Source organism: Neoarius graeffei, chromosome 5 (assembly GCF_027579695.1).
Source record: "Neoarius graeffei isolate fNeoGra1 chromosome 5, fNeoGra1.pri, whole genome shotgun sequence".
Lineage (NCBI taxonomy): Eukaryota > Metazoa > Chordata > Actinopteri > Siluriformes > Ariidae > Neoarius > Neoarius graeffei.
In genome coordinates, this window is record NC_083573.1 from 109,067,085 (window position 1) to 109,086,854 (window position 19,770).

At 45.2% G+C, this 19,770-nt stretch overlaps 1 protein-coding gene across 6 annotated transcripts in view; it reads right to left on the reverse strand.

Annotated features, from left to right (window-relative positions):
- The window catches only part of zgc:163022 (putative ferric-chelate reductase 1), a 160,654-nt gene that overhangs the window by 98,509 nt on the left and 42,375 nt on the right, over nt 1-19,770 (reverse strand). Inside the window, exons 3-5 of one of the 6 annotated variants that reach the window (XM_060922715.1) lie at nt 18,403-18,513; nt 10,961-11,099; nt 3,825-3,982 (exon numbers count right to left, since the gene is read on the reverse strand). In XM_060922715.1, coding sequence (XP_060778698.1) covers nt 3,825-3,982; nt 10,961-10,992 — 190 coding nt within the window. In that variant the 5' untranslated portion in view covers nt 10,993-11,099; nt 18,403-18,513. The other 5 variants (XM_060922716.1, XM_060922719.1, XM_060922720.1 and 2 more) reach the window with 5 other exon arrangements.

The following is a 19,770-nucleotide window of genomic DNA, read 5'->3' on the forward strand; positions in this document are numbered from 1 at the left end:
AGAACAATTAATGACTTTATCTCCATGTGGCCCTAAATTCTCTGCTATTTTTTCCTGCTTCCCCATGACCCAATTCAAAATACTACATCATGTGGTGGGCTTTCCCCGTTCATGCAAGGCATTGTGGGATACAAATTTGAAACAGGAGAGAAAAATGTAGGACGTGAGTGTGCGAATGAAACATGAAAGACCGACTACAGTCACGGAAAGCGAGAAGAAAAGACGTTATGTTATATACGAAGGAAAGGAAACGCAGGACCAAACTAATAAATATTGGCGCTCAGCGAGCACCTTGGTGTGATCAGCTGTTTGTTTAGCGACAGAATGATGGAACTGTCAGTGCACGCTCAAAGGGAAACCTGTAGATGGCAGTAATGCAACACTGTGGGTGCCAGCTGCCGTAAAACCCAGAAGAAGAAGAAGAAGAAGAAGGTAAACCTGCGCATGCGCACACGGACTTCCTCTGTCTGCTTGACTGCGCCAAGCGAGCGATTTCATGCACATTATTTGCTATAATCCCCTCAAATTAAATAACTTCCCAGCCACAGAATGGCCTGATATTTTGTGAGATGTTACAGAAATAAACAGATATCACAATCACCACATTTCAGACGGAACTAAGTTTCACTGAGTTTATGACATCGAAATGCCGTCTAGCTTTAATATGCAAGAAAAGCAAATCTAAATTTAACATTTTCATTTTGTAAATGTAAAAATGTCTGTTAACAAATAGCAAAAATTATGTGTAGTTCTTTGTAATAATGTATCTGAAATGATTGTTGAACAAATACTAAAGATGCTTAGATGTCCCTGTAAGGTATTATTATTATTCATCTCATCTCATTATCTGTAGCCACTTTATCCTGTCCTACAGGGTCGCAGGCAAGCTGGAGCCTATCCCAGCTGACTACGGGTGAAAGGCGGGGTACACCCTGGACAAGTCGCCAGGTCATCACAGGGCTGACACATAGACACAGACAACCATTCACACTCACACCTACGCTCAATTTAGAGTTGCCAGTTAACCTAACCTGCATGTCTTTGGACTGTAGGGGAAACCGGAGCACCCGGAGGAAACCCACACGGACACGGGGAGAACATGCAAACTCCACACAGAAAGGCCCTCGCCGGCCCCGGGGCTCGAACCCAGGACCTTCTTGCTGTGAGGCGACAGCGCTAACCACTACACCACCGTGCTGCCTATTATTATTATTATTATTGCAGGCCACAACCCATGGCCAAAGGTCCACTGAGTCTTTCTTCTCTTAGGTTTCAGGCACCTTCCTTAATATCCTGGCTGTGCCTCACAAAGTTGTCTTCTGTCAGAGAGCTACATCAATCTTCAGTCCCAACTTATCCAGCCATTTTTCACTGGCTTTCATCACTGAGCCTAAAAGCCCAATCGCTCCTGGGACGACAACGTTCCTCATTTTCCATGGTCCAGAGATTTCTTGGCACAGATCTTGATACCTTCCAACCTTTTCAAGTTATTTTTCATGTATCTGGCGATGACAAGGGTAAGCTACATCTACAATGTAACATTTATGTTCTAGTTTATTTACAAGCACAATGTCTGGTCATCTAGCTTCTCTCATGTTATCACACTGGATGTTCACATTCCACAGTATCTTTAGATGTTCATTCTCCATACAACCCTCTGGCGCATGTTCATACCATACATGGGAACATTCTAGGTTGAATTTCTTGCATAATCTCCAGTGAACTATTCTCACTACATTATCATGCCACCTTTTATATTCTCTTTGTGCAAATCTTGAACATTCACTGAACAAATAACTTACATTCTCTCCTTTTGCGCCACATAATCTACCAAGCAGAGACGCAGATGTTTTGTCGATTTTGTTTTTAATGTAATTTGTTCTTAGCGCCTGTTCCTGTGCAGCAAATACCAATGCCTCTGTACTCACTTTCAGCTCACTCTTCTTTACCCACTCCCATATCTTTATTATTATTATTATTATTATTTAAAACAGCTAGATGTAAATTTATCTGCAGTTACTAAAACAAACAAACAAATAAATAAATAAAAGCTGTTTTTTTTTTAAATGCACAAATGCAAATGTACCTGTAATTAAAATGCCTGTAAGACAGATGGGGAAAAAATTTAACAGTGACAAATTATTTTTAAAAATCTAAAATTTCGACTTTGGCCATTTCATTCTCCGTGATTTTTGGGACGTTTCTGAGCATCAGTTTATTATCCCTGTTTTTTGAGGTTTTGCTTCTGTCCTTCATTTTCACTGTGGCTTTGATTTGATTTGATTTGATTTGCAGGGTTTTTTCTAGAAAAATTTAGTATGAGGGCGCTCACCATGGCGAGGGAGCGAAGCGGGGGGGGGGGGGATGGTGCCGGTTGTCCGTCCCCCCGCCGTGCGAAGCCTTTGAAAAATTGAGGCTACAATGGGACATTCTGAGGTTATCTGAGAGGGAAATTGTAACAAATTGTCTGTCAACATTGAAAAAGAAAGAAGAAATCTTCTTCTGCCCCGGACAGTCTTTGGTTTTCTTCCATTTCGTGCCACGGGATGACATCTTTAAATGCCCAAGTGTCAACAAAAACAACTCGCGAACTAATTCTGTCAAAAGCTCCCGCGCCGGTGGGTGAAAGGTCATTCAGTCTCGAGAAATCTCGCTCTACAAGTCAGCTGACCTTGTATGTAACCTATGTCAAATCTCGCGAGAGCAGCCGCGACAAGTAAACAACTAAACAACACGGCGTGTCAGTCTGGAAAATGCCAATTCAGATTGTTTTTGCACCGTCTGGCGGTGTATCTACTATGATTGGAATATTTTTGGAGTAATTATAACGTATTTGATGATCAGACACATTGTCACGTGGTGTTGCTGGGGTGTTTTCACGGAGAAAAGATCATTTTGAGAAAGATTGCATGTTGTGCTGTAGCATACAAGTGCATGGCCTAAGTGTGACTTGGGGTTCAATCGGCATTTCGGTAAGGGGGCGCACGCCGAGAGTAAGAGGGCGCAGCACCCCTGTTCCCCGGTTTAGACGAAAGCCTGATTTAAATGAGCCAGATTTTTTTTTTGGCACTTTATTTATTCTTTTTTTTTGGGGGGGGGGGGTCTTGTTTTGTTCATAAATGGCTCACACTTCTATCCACCTGCCCATGTCACCAACCAGGCATCAAGGGTCCGGTGACACTTTCATTGTTGTTGTTGTTGTTGTTAAATATGAGCTGAGTTTTGGAATAAACTGAAATTAAAATTAATTCTGATTTGACTTTTGGAAAATAATCAAGAGAACGTTTCATGATTTAATGGTGGTCAGTTATGACCCTCACTAGTAGGGAGGTAAAAGAGAGAGGGAGAGAGAGGGAGAGAGAGAGAGAGCACTACTTCCCACAAAACCTTCTAAGTCACGTTTACACTTTGTGTTATTAAAACCAACAAAAAAATTCTAATAGTCTGTACATACTGTATGTTAAAGGAATTTTGATAAAAGTCCACCTCTTCTCATTTGACTGGCATTAAACTAAATACTTTTTTTAAGTTATGAATGATAAGCAATTGTAAACAAGTAAAGAATAATAAAAAAAACACAGGAAGGAAATAAATACATTAAAATTAGTACAATAGTATGTTAGATGAGAATAAGGGGAAAAGAGGAGGAGCTCAAAACACACACGTTAAACAGTGTTTAAACATCCTGCCAGAGAAACAGTGGAGTAACAAGACTCACGATGAAATCTGCAGAGCGTTCAGAGCACTGAGTGCATTTTAAAAGCAGCTCTGTGCGTCTCTTCTTAAAACAATCCGTATCTGTATGAGAACAGATGAACACTCACCCTGGCTGTGAGACAAGTGTGGCTTTGAGGAGAAGTGTATAGGGTTACAGCTGCCAGTTACTGAGCTGCAAACTGAATACACATTCCTGCCGGAGCCTTCTGCAGTGGGCGGAGCCACACCTGGCCAGGTGACGTACATGAGGGATTTTCTGTATACACTGTAAAAACATAGGTTAGAAACAAAAATAGAATGGGTTTTATACTGACTCAGTTCAAATGTTTTATATTAAATCAATTGAAACCCAGAAATGTTCTATAAAAATTACTGGCAAACTTCTTGATTTGAAAATGTATTATTGTTGGTATGAGGGAAGCCATGGCCTAATGGTTAGAGAAGCAGCTGTGGTAACAAAAAGGTTGCTAGTTTGATTCCCTGGACCAGCAGGAATGGCTGAAGTGCCCTTGAGCAAGGCACCTAACCCCAGGCTGCTCTGGGTATGTTGTATATCATTCTGGATAAGAGCCTCTGCTAAATGCCTGTAATATTGTTATTAAACATGTACTTGTTTAATTTCACCTATTTCTAATTCTCGGGTGTTTTTTCTCATATGTACTTCTCACGGTGTATAGTAATTCTCTCTCTCTCTCTCTCTCTCTCTCTAATCTTTTAAATCATTTTAATATTTTATTAGACCACCCCAGGATCAGCCTGCCCATTGACCAAAAAACACTGAGCCCAGAATCCAAGGACCAGTCAATGTAGCACTCAATGACCACCTGGTCCAATGCCCAAGAACCACAAAGCACAACGACCAAGAGTCACACAACACATCACTCAAGAACCATTGAGCCCAACATTCTTGGACCACTCAGCCCAGCACTGAAGGGCCACCTGACTCAATACTGAAAAACACTGAACCCAGTACCAAAACAGGGATGTGATTTGGGGCTGGTGAAATTATCTGAAAATTTTAGCCGGGGGTCTGGGGGCCATAGGCCCCCAGCTGGTCCAGGGCAGCGCCCTGGTGGGGGGACAAGGGGGGTGAAGCCCCCCGAAGCTCCTGGGTTCTGGGGTTTTCTGACTTAAAAATTGTACTAAAATGGCAAGCAAACACACAAGAAAAAACTTGTCATGATTAACAAATTCAAGCCAATTTAATGGTCAACATGCAACTCTGAGCCCCTATAGTAAATTCAATGATTCTTAACTGACAAAAACCCAAAACATGAAATCTAAAAATGTCATTCTAAATTAAATCATCTACATTAGAATAAATAGAAAATTGTATAAGGAAAAACAAAATGTATACTTTCAATTACTGTAGAAGTTGAGCATACCTAAATGTGCCTTTTCAAACAAACATGATGCAACATAAGAATTCATCCACCATTATTTATTAAACTCTATTGCTCCCGGTAGTCTCCCGGTTTGCTTCTTATGTATGGCAACTTCTAACATTTGATTAAGTTACTGCACACCCCGTTTAGACAGGGTAACAGGATTGACACAAAAAAATTAGTCATGCATAGACTACTTACCAAAACTGAAATTTTTAAGTAAATATTCTCAGATTCAGTTCATTCTGCCATCCATATAAAAGGTGAGAATATGTAGATCCTTGGCAACAAATAATTTCAATAATAGCTTTTGGGAGCATTTATTTTTGTTATGTGATTAATCACGGTAACAGAACTGACACAAACCTCTGGGACAGGTACAAAAATTAACAAAACATCGAAAAAATATCTTTTCTCAATGGCATTTTCAATTTGTGACATCATATGTCCATTGTGGTTTCCACAGTCTTGTCATTGAACGTGAAAAAGTTTCAATTCCACCTTTGTCTAACATTAAGAATCATGTCTGAAAAAAAGGCTCTTTCAGTGGGACAGCCATTTTTGCTCATTTTCGACCCTAAAATTTGCTACAAGATGCACATTTATGAACCAAAGTCAAGGCCGGATTAACTATATGGGCCTGCGGCACAGTGCCCAGGGGCACTAACCACTCACAGCCAGTGGGGGGGGGCACCACATGACAGAAACTTTAAAAATATTTTTCGTGAATATTTGTACACTTAAAATGGTTATACACTTGACATTGTTAAATAGTCATATATAATTCATTATGAACACTAATTTCATAAGAACAACAACAATAATCATAATTCTGAGCAAGAGTGGCCTATGTGACCATTAACCCCCCTTTCCTCAACCTGTCAGTTGAGCCAGTCCACCTACGGTGAAATGCATCAATTTTTTTAAAACCGCGGTAGAAATGAAAAATGGACAGACATCAATTGAGTGGTTGTGCGAAGAGAAAATTAAAAAAAGAGAAAGACTCCAGGCGTGTAGCTGCAAATAAAAATGTTCCAGTGTTAGATCATTTTTTTATAAAAACATCGACAACTGCTGTCACTACCAGCGCTGAAGCCGAAGCTAGTGAAATCAGCGATGCTACACATATGTACATTGTACATCTGAATATGCCGTACTGGATGTTATTTGAATATATATTTCGAATTGAGACATTTGAATATGTTGCCTAGATCGATGCTATTTTAATTGATGCACATTTTGAATTGACACATTTGAATATGCTGTATTGTTTATAGATGGATGCTGTTTAAATTGCTGATGCTGTTTGAATTGTTACACATTTTGAATTGAGACATTTTAATATGGATAGAATAGAGTATGGATGCTTTGAAGGTTTTTATTGAGACATCCAAATATATGCTGCTCATTTTTGAGGTATAGTGCCCAGGGGCTCCGCATTGGCTTAATACGGCACTGACCAAAGTAGTCAAATTTTGAAATGCAAGGTAGAACTGATAATGTTTTATCATATGAGACCATAAAAAGGTTTTAGAAATCTCAAAATGTAAACAAAACACGTCCGGACAAAAAAAATACGTTTTCTGTGAAATTGACTCATATACAGAACTGTACAGTGTTCACTCACTTGAGGATTTTCATATGCAAGAATAAAAATCACTTTTTCACTAAACAACATTCACAAAAAATGTGTTTGCAATTAATTGGGCTCCACTGTTTTTATCATTTCAACCGCGCATCAGACCCTCGGCCAACTGAAAATGTCTTTCATGCACTTTTCTCCCTCATGAGAATTTTGAAAAGTTGGCAAGTATGTATTATTTGCACTAACATTTTAATATTGAATAAACAAATCAAAATTGTGTATAATTACCTTACATCCACACTGTGGGAAAAGTTTTGAGCAAAAATTAAAACTAACTTGGAGTGAAAAAGGTGAAATAATCTGTGATGAAGTTGGCAGAGACTCTGAGGTAAAGTGAGAGGAGGCGGGAGGGGGGAGGGGTCAAGCATCACTGCCACCTCACAGACTCACTTTCCCGGGGTAAACTCCCACCACTCCCCCTCTCTCTACACCACTCCCCCTCTCTCTACACCACTCCCCCTCTCTCTACACCGCTCCGCCTCTCCCTACACCACTCCCCCTCTCCCCACACCGCTCCCCCTCTCTCTACACCACTCCCCCCTCTCTCTACACCACTCCCCCTCTCCCTACACCGCTCCCCCTCTCTCTACACCGCCCCCCCGCTCTCTACACCGCTCCCCCTCTCTCTACACCGCTCCCCCTCTCTGTACACCACTCCCCCTCTCTCTACACCGCTCCCCCTCTCCCTACACCGCCCCCCCCTCTCTCTACACCGCCCCCCCGCTCTCTACACCGCTCCCCCTCTCTGTACACCGCTCCCCCTCGCTCTACACCGCTCCCCCTCGCTCTACACCGCTCCCCCTCGCTCTACACCGCTCCCCCGCTCTCTACACCGCTCCCCCTCTCTCTACACCGCTCCCCCTCTCTCTACACCGCTCCCCCTCTCTCTACACCGCTCCCCCTCTCTCTACACCGCTCCCCCTCTCTCTACACCGCTCCCCCTCGCTCTACACCGCTCCCCCTCTCTCTACACCGCTCCCCCTCTCTCTACACCGCTCCCCCTCGCTCTACACCGCTCCCCCTCTCTCTACACCGCTCCGCCTCGCTCTACACCGCTCCCCCTCTCTCTACACCGCTCCCCCTCTCTCTACACCCCTCCCCCTCTCTCTACACCCCTCCCCCTCTCTCTACACCGCTCCCCCTCTCTCTACACCCCTCCCCCTCTCTCTACACCGCTCCCCCTCTCTCTACACCGCTCCCCCTCTCTCTACACCGCTCCCCCTCGCTCTACACCGCTCCCCCTCTCTCTACACCGCTCCCCCTCTCTCTACACCGCTCCCCCTCGCTCTACACCGCTCCCCCTCTCTCTACACCGCTCCCCCTCTCTCTACACCGCTCCCCCTCGCTCTACACCGCTCCCCCTCTCTCTACACCGCTCCCCCTCGCTCTACACCGCTCCCCCTCTCTCTACACCGCTCCCCCTCTCTCTACACCGCTCCCCCTCTCTCTACACCCCTCCCCCTCTCTCTACACCGCTCCCCCTCGCTCTACACCGCTCCCCCTCTCTCTACACCGCTCCCCCTCTCTCTACACCCCTCCCCCTCTCTCTACACCGCTCCCCCTCGCTCTACACCGCTCCCCCTCTCTCTACACCGCTCCCCCTCTCTCTACACCCCTCCCCCTCTCTCTACACCGCTCCCCCTCTCTCTACACCGCTCCCCCTCGCTCTACACCGCTCCCCCTCTCTCTACACCGCTCCCCCTCTCTCTACACCGCTCCCCCTCGCTCTACACCGCTCCCCCTCTCTCTACACCGCTCCCCCTCGCTCTACACCGCTCCCCCTCTCTCTACACCGCTCCCCCTCTCTCTACACCGCTCCCCCTCGCTCTACACCGCTCCCCCTCTCTCTACACCGCTCCCCCTCTCTCTACACCGCTCCCCCTCGCTCTACACCGCTCCCCCTCTCTCTACACCGCTCCCCCTCGCTCTACACCGCTCCCCCTCGCTCTACACCGCTCCCCCTCTCTCTACACCGCTCCCCCTCGCTCTACACCGCTCCCCCTCTCTCTACACCGCTCCCCCTCGCTCTACACCGCTCCCCCTCTCTCTACACCGCTCCCCCTCGCTCTACACCGCTCCCCCTCTCTCTACACCGCTCCCCCTCGCTCTACACCGCTCCCCCTCGCTCTACACCGCTCCCCCTCGCTCTACACCGCTCCCCCTCTCTCTACACCGCTCCCCCTCTCTCTACACCGCTCCCCCTCGCTCTACACCGCTCCCCCTCTCTCTACACCGCTCCCCCTCTCTCTACACCGCTCCCCCCCTCTCTACACCGCTCCCCCTCTCTCTACACCGCTCCCCCTCTCTCTACACCGCTCCCCCTCTCTCTACACCCCTCCCCCTCTCTCTACACCGCTCCCCCTCTCTCTACACCGCTCCCCCTCGCTCTACACCGCTCCCCCTCTCTCTACACCGCTCCCCCTCTCTCTACACCGCTCCCCCTCTCTCTACACCGCTCCCCCTCTCTCTACACCGCTCCCCCTCGCTCTACACCGCTCCCCCTCTCTCTACACCGCTCCCCCTCTCTCTACACCGCTCCCCCCCTCTCTACACCGCTCCCCCTCTCTCTACACCGCTCCCCCTCTCTCTACACCCCTCCCCCTCTCTCTACACCGCTCCCCCTCTCTCTACACCGCTCCCCCTCTCTCTACACCGCTCCCCCTCGCTCTACACCGCTCCCCCTCTCTCTACACCGCTCCCCCTCTCTCTACACCGCTCCCCCTCTCTCTACACCGCTCCCCCTCTCTCTACACCGCTCCCCCTCGCTCTACACCACTCCCCCTCTCTCTACACCGCTCCCCCTCGCTCTACACCGCTCCCCCTCTCTCTACACCGCTCCCCCTCTCTCTACACCGCTCCCCCTCGCTCTACACCGCTCCCCCTCTCTCTACACCGCTCCCCCTCTCTCTACACCGCTCCCCCTCGCTCTACACCGCTCCCCCTCTCTCTACACCGCTCCCCCTCGCTCTACACCGCTCCCCCTCTCTCTACACCGCTCCCCCTCGCTCTACACCGCTCCCCCTCTCTCTACACCGCTCCCCCTCGCTCTACACCGCTCCCCCTCGCTCTACACCGCTCCCCCTCGCTCTACACCACTCCCCCTCTCTCTACACCACTCCCCCTCTCTCTACACCGCTCCCCCTCTCTCTACACCACTCCCCCTCTCTCTAGCTTTTGTTTTGTTTTCACTGAGTCACCATTTTGATTTGTAAACTAGAGCCGTGATTTAAACTGCTGTTTCTTCGGACGTAACTAAAACAAACTGAAATAAAAACCGCCCCTTCTTTTCTCCTCAGAAGGTTTAGCCTCCGATGCTAACCTTTTCGCCACAGCTTTCATAGCGTGCGCATGCGCATCCAGGAAGCAACAGATGGCGCGAGGCCCCGTTGCCATGGCAACCTTTGTCACCCCGTGAAAACATACCCAACTGTCGCACGTGCAGTGACACCATCACCACTCACAGGTTTATTATGGGGAAAGAAATGAGCTGGGTTGTTTTTTTCTTCTTCCCCCATGTTTATTTACTTTAAAAACACACACCAAACTGATGATCAGGTGCATCTTTACGCTCGATCATGGAGGCTGCCATCTTTCAAATCTTTGTTTGAAGCGAGCTTACGTACAGCTATCTAACAAGCGCGTTCATTGGTTGTTACAGAGCGATGGGCCAATCACGTACCTCGTTTCATCTCAATGACGGAATTACTGAAAGTCGGAACGAATAGGATATGAATGCAGATTTTTGAGCGAAAAATCGGAAAAAAAATTTTTTTCAAATTTTGAGGTGAAAAAAGCAGAATTCTGCAAATTCGTGGAAAAATCATATCCCTGCCAAAAAAAAACCCACAAAGCTAATGCCCAAAACCACTGAGCAGAATATGCCAATGACCACCCAGCAGAACACCCAAACATCACCCAGCACAATCACTGAACCCAACACCCAAGGACCACCCAACTCAACACTCACAAAACACCAAGTCCAACACTCAGATGCCACCCTCTCCTATGCCCAAGACCCATCCAGCATAATACCCAAGGACCACCCAACTCAACACTCAAAAGCCACTTAGACCAACACTCAAGCACCACCCAGCACAATGTCCAAGGACTATCCAGCCTACCACCTTGCAGGAATGTACCTAGAACTCTGAAGTTTCTCAAAGTGTTTTTGGTACTGACATTAGAAAAGAAAGAACCTGGTTGGTTGACTAACCAAGCAGCTAATGGAAAGAATTCATTTTTCATCCACACTGGAGGACAGCACTATTGGACAACAATCTAACAGCCTCTGTGTCGGTCAACTGCATTCCACACTGTCTCACTTTGTGGATTTCTTCAAGAATGTTCAGTTTCTGAAATACACACAGAGAGGAAAAGCAAAAAGTATTATATAATCCTTTATATCGTATAAAATCAAGAGACTAACAAGATATCACACATGCATTAGCATGATAAACATACTTTATGTCTCAGAGATGTCACAACAGCTTTCTTTGTTAATTGGGAAGATGTCACAGTATCCTTTTCTATAATCTCCTTTTGGCTATGCATGATGTAGAGTTATACAGTCGAATACCCCTGAGCCACAGCAGTAAGGTCAGGTGATGGTTAATGTATTTGTTCTGTCAGATTTAGTGTTTATTGTTAGTAAAAATAAATAAATATAGAGCTCAAGAGTCATCACTGAGATGACTGTTTCCCAGATGCAGATCATGCAAAGTATTTTGGCAATTTGAACTAAGTATTCCAAAAATCTGGTGGCAGAGCCAATAAATATCCATCCATTATCTAGAGTGCTTATCTGTCAGGGTCTCGGGGGAAGCTGGAGCCGATCCCAGCTGACTTCAGGTGAGAGGCGGGGTTCACCCAGGGCAGGTTGTCAATCTATTCTTTGTCGGCATGTGCTGTCATAGCTAATTATGCGTGAGGCTTTGAACTGGAATTCGGCCATGTTGGAGGATATACACAAAGTCACGAGGCGCACATTTACTATAGAAGATATGCTCGAGAGATTGTTATGCTCAAGAATTCCTTTGGTTTCTTCACTATGCCGACTCTTTGTGCTGTAATTGGATGTGGGTACAACTCTATTCGAGACAAGGGGACTTATAAGTTCTTTAGAATTCCAGCAATTATAAATAATCAAGGCGGCACGGTGGTGTAGTGGTTAGCGCTGTCGCCTCACAGCAAGAAGGTCCAGGTTCGAGCCCCGTGGCCGGCGAGGGCCTTTCTGTGTGGAGTTTGCATGTTCTCCCCGTGTCCGCGTGGGTTTCCTCCGGGTGCTCTGGTTTCCCCCACAGTCCAAAGACATGCAGGTTAGGTTAACTGGTGACTCTAAATTGACCGTAGGTGTGAATGTGAGTGTGAATGGTTGTCTGTGTCTATGTGTCAGCCCTGTGATGACCTGGCGACTTGTCCAGGGTGTACCCCGCCTTTCGCCCGTAGTCAGCTGGGATAGGCTCCAGCTCGCCTGCGACCCTGTAGAACAGGATAAAGCGGCTAAAGATAATGAGGTGAGATAAATAATCAAGAAGAAAAAACAAGAGAGTCGTTCACAGATCGTAGACGTCACTGGCTGTCCAACATAAACCAGGCTGATCTAAGCCATGAGAAAGCAAAAACCACACGAGTATACAGTGAACATTTTATCAATGGAAAGTGTTACGAACAAGATATTAATGAAAGATCACAATATATAAGAAATATTGGATTGTTTAATTTTAAATTATTGAAGAATCTTCCCAAATGATCACAGAGTCAATCGAACAAGATTCACGTTAATCCCCGACCTCAAATCCTGCAGCCTCCTCACCCGGTGAGGGCTCGTTTCGAACTAAATATAGGTTATATAGTCTGTTAGATACCGATCTTTTGAAGCAGTTAAAATGATTGTTTTAAAAATAGATTTGAGAAATGACTACAAGCTTCTAAGCCCATGTTTACATTAGACCGTATCAGCGGATCATCAGATTAATGTTTTTAAAACGATTAGTGTGCACACAGCAACACCAATACATGATTTGCATGCACACAGCAACGCCAATACACGGATACGCTCGGCTCCGCAGGCATCCTGCGCTCCAAATCACTCCGCCCTGAACAGCGAGTGCCTTTGGAGGGTGCGCACTCTGGCCCTGCGCAGCTCACACAGCGCGCGAGTGAAGTGCACAAGCCACGATTTGGGACTGAGCCGCTGTGTGTGAGATCCCAGCGCATATCACTTATTACTTGCAAGTGGAAGGATGGCAAGCCTAAAGACAATCATAACTGCACAATGGGCAGTATTTGCATCAGTATTTGCAGTATTTTCATACTTTTATACTCTTTAATGAAAGGTGATACAAGGCGGAAGTCCGCGCCGTTTTTCAGCAGTCGCGTCACATGACCAACGCCAGCGAATCAGGAAGGTGGATGTCACAGTGACGTTGTCCAATGAGACGCCAGCTAGAGCTCAGCACAGCGTATCCGCGTATTCTGAATGTTTACACAGCACCAGAGCTGACACGATCTGGATTGAATACGTGGACGCTGGCGGATTCCCGTTTCCTGGCGTTTCCAGGCGGTTTAATGTAAACGGACAGTGCATCCGTGAAGAAAACAAGACAGATATGGTCTAATGTAAACGTAGCCTAAATGTAACTCCTCTTTACCTTCCAGCCTGTACTCTCACCACTGTATATACTGTATATTGTATATGCTCCAACATGGTGGCGGTCAATGACGCAAGCAGTTTTGTTCACATTGTTGCAAACGAAGGATTGCAGGGCTACACAGAGACGGACAGCCATCAAACTCACATTCACACCTATGGGGGATTTAGAGTAGCCAGCTGACCGAATCCACATGTCTTTGGACTGTAGGAGGAAACTGGAAACTCCAAACAGAAAGGCCCCAGTCAACCTTGAGATTTGAACCCAGATGCTACATTTGTTCAGGGAGAATTTTTACAGATTTTATCAGACTCTGGTCTGATTAGCAAACTGATATTACTTTTTTTTTTAATTTAATGACACAAAACAGAATGTTTAAAAATGATCAGAAAGGGAAGAATTCCTTTATTCTCCTCCTAATGTGTAATTCAGAATGACTGGCCAGACTACTCAGGTTTACTCAAACAATCTTAAATTGCACGCGTGTGTGTGTAAACAAATTTTAGCTGCATGAGTGACCACGTGGCTCAACTTTCCTCGACAGCACTGATCTTACCGTAGGACAGAAATTTGGGAGGTGTTGTAATGATGTAGAACAGTTTTATAAATCAGATATTAAAGCAAGTCTCGACTTCCACAGCCATGACCTGCCTATAAGGGACACACATGCTGTTCCCCAGAACACCCACTGTGCAGGGGTCCGGCAGCGTTGTGTCTGAGAGGGTTATATCAGAGGAAGAAGTGTTTATGGCTGTGAGCTAATTAAAATGTTCTTTCTGTTTCTGCTGAGTCATGCTGGACGCACCACCTGATCTCAGTCTGCTAATCCTCATCCTGTGTGTGTATGAGATCTTACATCAGTTCACTCTCTCTACTGATCTTTACCTCTCTGTCTACACCTTAACAGTCTCTCTCTCTCTCTCTCTCTCTCTCTCTCTCTCTCAGAGGGTTTAGGAAAGTGCTGAATCACAATGACACTTCATATATCAGAGCGCAGGGTTTTGAGAGCAGAAGCAGAGAAAATTTGCATTCAAGCAGGAGCTATTTGAGACAGAAGGCAAAATCGGAATGTGAAATGAACAAATACTGCTCTTACATTGAAAGACGACACTCCTTATTAAAGTTGCATTACAGGCATTTAGCAGACGTTTTTATCCAGAGTGACATGCATCACACCCAGAGCAGCCTGGGGAGCAGTTGGAGGATTGGTGGTACCTTGTTCAAGGGCACTTCAACCATTCCTGCTGGTCCAGGGAATCAAACCAACAACCTTTTGGTCCCAAAGCTGCTTCTCTAGCCATTATGCTTCCCCACAGAAATAAAACTCCATTGTTCTGAGACTTTACAAGTGGAAGGGTGTCCAAACTTTTGCACAGTCCACAATTAATATTTTCTATTTAAGGTAACAGCAAAATATGTAATTTGGCCAGGGGTGCACAAACTTTTGCATATGACTAACTGTATGTATATGATTTCGAGAATTATAGTTTATAAATAATTCATAACTGCATGTTTAATTAATACATCAAGTGCATGTCTCAAAAATAAACAATAAACATAATATAACTATTAATAGACCCCTTCGCAGTAAACGTCATTCATACGTAAGTGGAAATTGCGCACGCAGCCTGGACCCAAAAAAGACTCAGAAATGCCTAGTTGTTGTGTTGTCGGGTGTCAGAATCGTAGCAGTGATGGGGTTAAAATGTTCAGAATTCCAGCAGGATCTCACCCATTCCAAAAAAATCGCCGACGTCTATGGCTACAAGCCATCAGACGTGTAGACTGGGATGAAAGCACCATCAAAAATGCGCGGGTTTGCAGCACCCACTTCATCACAGGTAAGATCAGGCTATTTATTAAATCTTTCTTTTTTATTCTTTCTAGTCTTCGTTTATTGATGTAGCAAAATACTTTGGTAACGTTTGTCTGATTAGCTGGGTCATAGTTACACAATGTAATGAATATTGTTAGCATGTTAACTTAGCTTTGCATGCAATTGTGTTTGTAGGAGAGGTCTCACTTGACTCAAGCAGTCCAGGTTTTGTGCCATCATTATTTGTGTATGCCGAAAATCACAATTTTAAAGCAGGGATGGAAAGGTAAAATTGTGTGCCCTCACTCTAAATGCCAACTTACGTTGACTGCTCTAACCTAGCTCCCGCCCCGTTCAGTTTCATTTCTGCTCTCTGCCTCTCGCTTTTTACGCAGCTCTGATTTCTCTTAGCTGCACTCTTTACACTATCATTCCTTTCATGCCATCACCTCCTGCAAATTGCTGTTTAGTGTTGGTATTTGCTGTTGTAGCTAAAGCCACATTGCCATCACATCACTGGCATAATTTGATTAAAACAAAATGAATATGAATGTCCCATTGTTAATCAAGTTGTACATGCCCGCACATAACATAATCATATGCGTCTAAAGACTTGTAGGCACGAAGTTTTTCGTGGGTGTACACTGAAGTCTTGTCAATAAGGTACGAGTATATATCTGGCCATTGTATACCAGTGAACTTACTAACATCGTCCGTCCACTCTTTAATTAAATACGGATCCGGTAGGCGATGTCCACTTGTTAGAGTTAACTTATTTATGTAGCATTCTCGATCTTGTAACGACTTATTGTTTGGCATAATCTGACAGCTCATAATGCCGGTCTATGGGCAGCGCCATTGTTTCTGAGTCCAGGCTGCGCGCGCATCCTGGCAACGGTCGGTTTGTTTACAAACATGCGAAGGGGTCTATACATATTCATTCATTATAAATGTTAATCAGTGAACTATGCTTGCTTTATCTATCTATCTATCTATCTATCTATCTATCTATCTATCTATCTATCTATCTATCTATACACACAACCCCAATTCCAAAAAACTTGGGACACTGTGTAAAACATCAGTAAAAACAGAATGTGAAGATTTGCAAATCATGGAAACCCTATATTTCATTGAAAATAGTACAAATACAACATATCAGATGTTGAAACTGAGAAATTTTTTTTGTTCTTTGAAAAACATATGTTCATTTTTAATTTTATGTCAGCAACATGTTTCAGAAAAGTTGGGACAGGGGCAACCATAGACTGAAAAGGTTGTGTAATGCTAAAAAAACTAATTGGCAACAGGTCAGTAACATGACTGGGTATAAAAAGAGTATCCCAGAGAGGCAGAGTCTCTCAGAAGTAAAGATGGGGAAGGGCTCACCACTCTGTGAAAGATTGCATGGGCAAACAGTACAACAATTTAAGAATAACATTCCTCAATGTAAAATTGTAAAGAATTTGGGGATCATCTGTGGTATGTCATATTAAAAGATTCAGAGAATCTGGAGAAATCTCTGTATGCAAAAGACAAGGCAGAAAACTGACACTGGATGCCTGTGATCTTCAGGCCCTCAGGCAACACTGCATTAAAAGCAGACACGTGTCTGTAGTGGAAATCACTGTATGGGCTCAAGAACACTTCAGAAAACCATCGTCTGTGAAAACAGTTTATTACTGCATCCACAAATGGAAGTTAAAACCATATATAAGCAATATCCAGAAACACCGCCACCTTCTGGGCCCGAGCTATTTTACAATGGACTGAAGTGAAGTGAGTGTGAATGGTTGTCTGTGTCTATGTGTCAGCCCTGTGATGACCTGGCGACTTGTCCAGGTGTACCCCGCCTTTCGCCCGTAGATCCAGCTTGCCTGCGACCCTGTAGAACAGGATAAAGCGGCTAGAGATAATGAGATGAGATGAGATGAAGCGAAGTGGAAAATTGTCCCGAGGTCTGACAAATCTCATTCATTCTCATTATCTCTAGCCGCTTTATCCTTCTACAGGGTCGCAGGCAAGCTGGAGCCTATCCCAGCTGACTACGGGCGAAAGGCGGGGTACACCCTGGACAAGTCGCCAGGTCATCACAGGGCTGACACATAGACACAGACAACCATTCACACTCACATTCACACCTACGCTCAATTTAGAGTCACCAGTTAACCTAACCTGCATGTCTTTGGACTGTGGGGGAAACCGGAGCACCCGGAGGAAACCCACGCGGACACGGGGAGAACATGCAAACTCCACACAGAAAGGCCCTCGCCGGCCCCGGGGCTCGAACCCAGGACCTTCTTGCTATGAGGCGACAGCGCTAACCACTACACCACCGTGCCACCGTCTGACAAATCAAAAGTAGAAATTCTTTTTAGAAATCATGGACCCCACGTCCTCCAGGCTAAAGAGGAGAGGGACCATCCAGCTTGTTATCAGTACACAGTTCAAAAGCCAGCTTCTGTGATGGTATGAGGGGGCATTAGTGCACATGACATGGGGAGCTTGTACATCTGGGAAGGCATCATTAATACCAAATGATATATACACGTTTCAGAGCAATATGCTGCCATATAGACAAAATATTTTTCAGCGAAGGCTTTCTTTCTTTCAGCAAGACAATGCCAAACTGTTTTCTGCACATATTAAAACTGCATGGCTCTCTAGTAAAAGAGTCTGGGTGCTAAACTGGCCTGTCTGCAGTCCAGACCTGTCTCCCATTTAAAACATTTGGTGCATTATGAAGCACAAAATACAACAAAGGAGACCCCGAGCTGTTGAGCAACTGAAATTGTATATCAGGCAAGAATGGGACAATATTTCTCTTTCAAAACTACAGCAGTTGGTCTCCTCAGTTCCCAAATGTTTACATAGTGTTGTTAAAAGTAGAGATGATGCAACACAGTGCATCACATGCCCCTGTCCCAACTTTTTTGAAATGCGTTGCTGACATCAAATTCAAAATGAGCATATATTTTTCAAAAAACAATAACATTTCTCAGTTTCAACATTTGATCTGTTGTCTTTGTACTATTTTCAATGAAATATAGGGTTTCCATGATTTACAAATTATCGCATTCTGTTTTTATTTATAGTTGACACAGCGTCCCAACTTTTTTGGAATATATACTGTTATGAAATTATTAAATTATTTCTGTCGCTGGAAGGAGATCATTATTGACACCCAACTGCCTTCAGGACTCCACTCCGGCTTTTCTGTCTGGATTTACTTCCACAGCTTTTCCCATGGTTGGATATGGCCACAAGGCAGTGGAGGGTTAAAATCAGGGCTGTCCTTTCCTGAGAAGAAGAAGAAGAAGAAGAAGAGACGCCTTTATTTGTCACATGCACACTCAAGCACAGTGAGATTCATCCTCTGCATTTAACCCATCTGAAGCAGTGAACACACACACACACACACACACACACACACACACACACACACACACACACACACACAGAGCAGTGGGTAGCCACACTACAGCACTCGGGGAGCAGTTAGGGGTTTGGTACCTTACTCAAGGCCACTTCAGCCCAAGGCTGCCTCATGTTAACCTCACTGCATGTCTTTGAACTGTGGGGGAAACCGGAGCACCCCAAGGAAACCCACACAGACACAGGGAGAACATGCAAACTCCCCACAGAAAGACCCCCCTGTCAGCCACTGGGCTCAAACCCAGAACCTTCTTGCTGTGAGGCAACAATGCTAACCACTACACCTCTGTGCCGCCCAATGAATTGCTTTCCCATCTGCCCGTCCCTGGTTTGTGTGATGGCCGGTGACTCTACAAGTGAGCTCATGTGCCCTTTGACAGGTCTTGTTTTAAATCCTGCTGGGTGCCATGCCACCCTCCTCACCAGTATAACTGCTGGTGGGGGAACCAGTTTAGATGTCGACCACCCATCCATACGGCAGGTTGTACTGGGTTACAATATTACCAGTCCCTGTACCAGAGACTGCAGTCCCTGACCTGACATTACGACCTTAGTCAATGTACAAACATACAAAAAATAAAAACATTAATAACTAATCATTCAGAAATGTCCTGCTGTATCATTCATTCTTGAACTTGTTCTGGAGTCTTTTCTTCTTCAGGTTCAAACAGATATGGTTGCAGTGGATGTTTTCTCCTCCAGCAGCTATTTTTCTCCCAGGGTGCATGCTGAACGGTTGCCATGGTAACGCAAAGCCATACTCATGCTGGCACTCCCTGTGGAAGAGGGGGTGGGGTGAGCAGTGGCTCATTATCATTTAAAGGGACAGGCACACAGTTCGGCTGTTTTGAACAGGGCTGTTTAGTCATGGAGAGGAGCAGCTGTGGTGTTTTATCCTTGTGGTATTTTGACCAAAGCATGTCACAGACATTTCATTAAGAGCTCAGAGGACTGTGTTCACTTGCGGAAAAGGGGGATAATATGTCTCCGTTAATATGCATTGTAGTCTGTGATTTTCACAGAGCATTTGAACATCATTAACTACTGTGGTATTGAGGGCATGGTCAAGCGTCAGCTGTGAACAGTGAGGAGTCAGAGTGAATCAGCAGGTAACATGTGAGG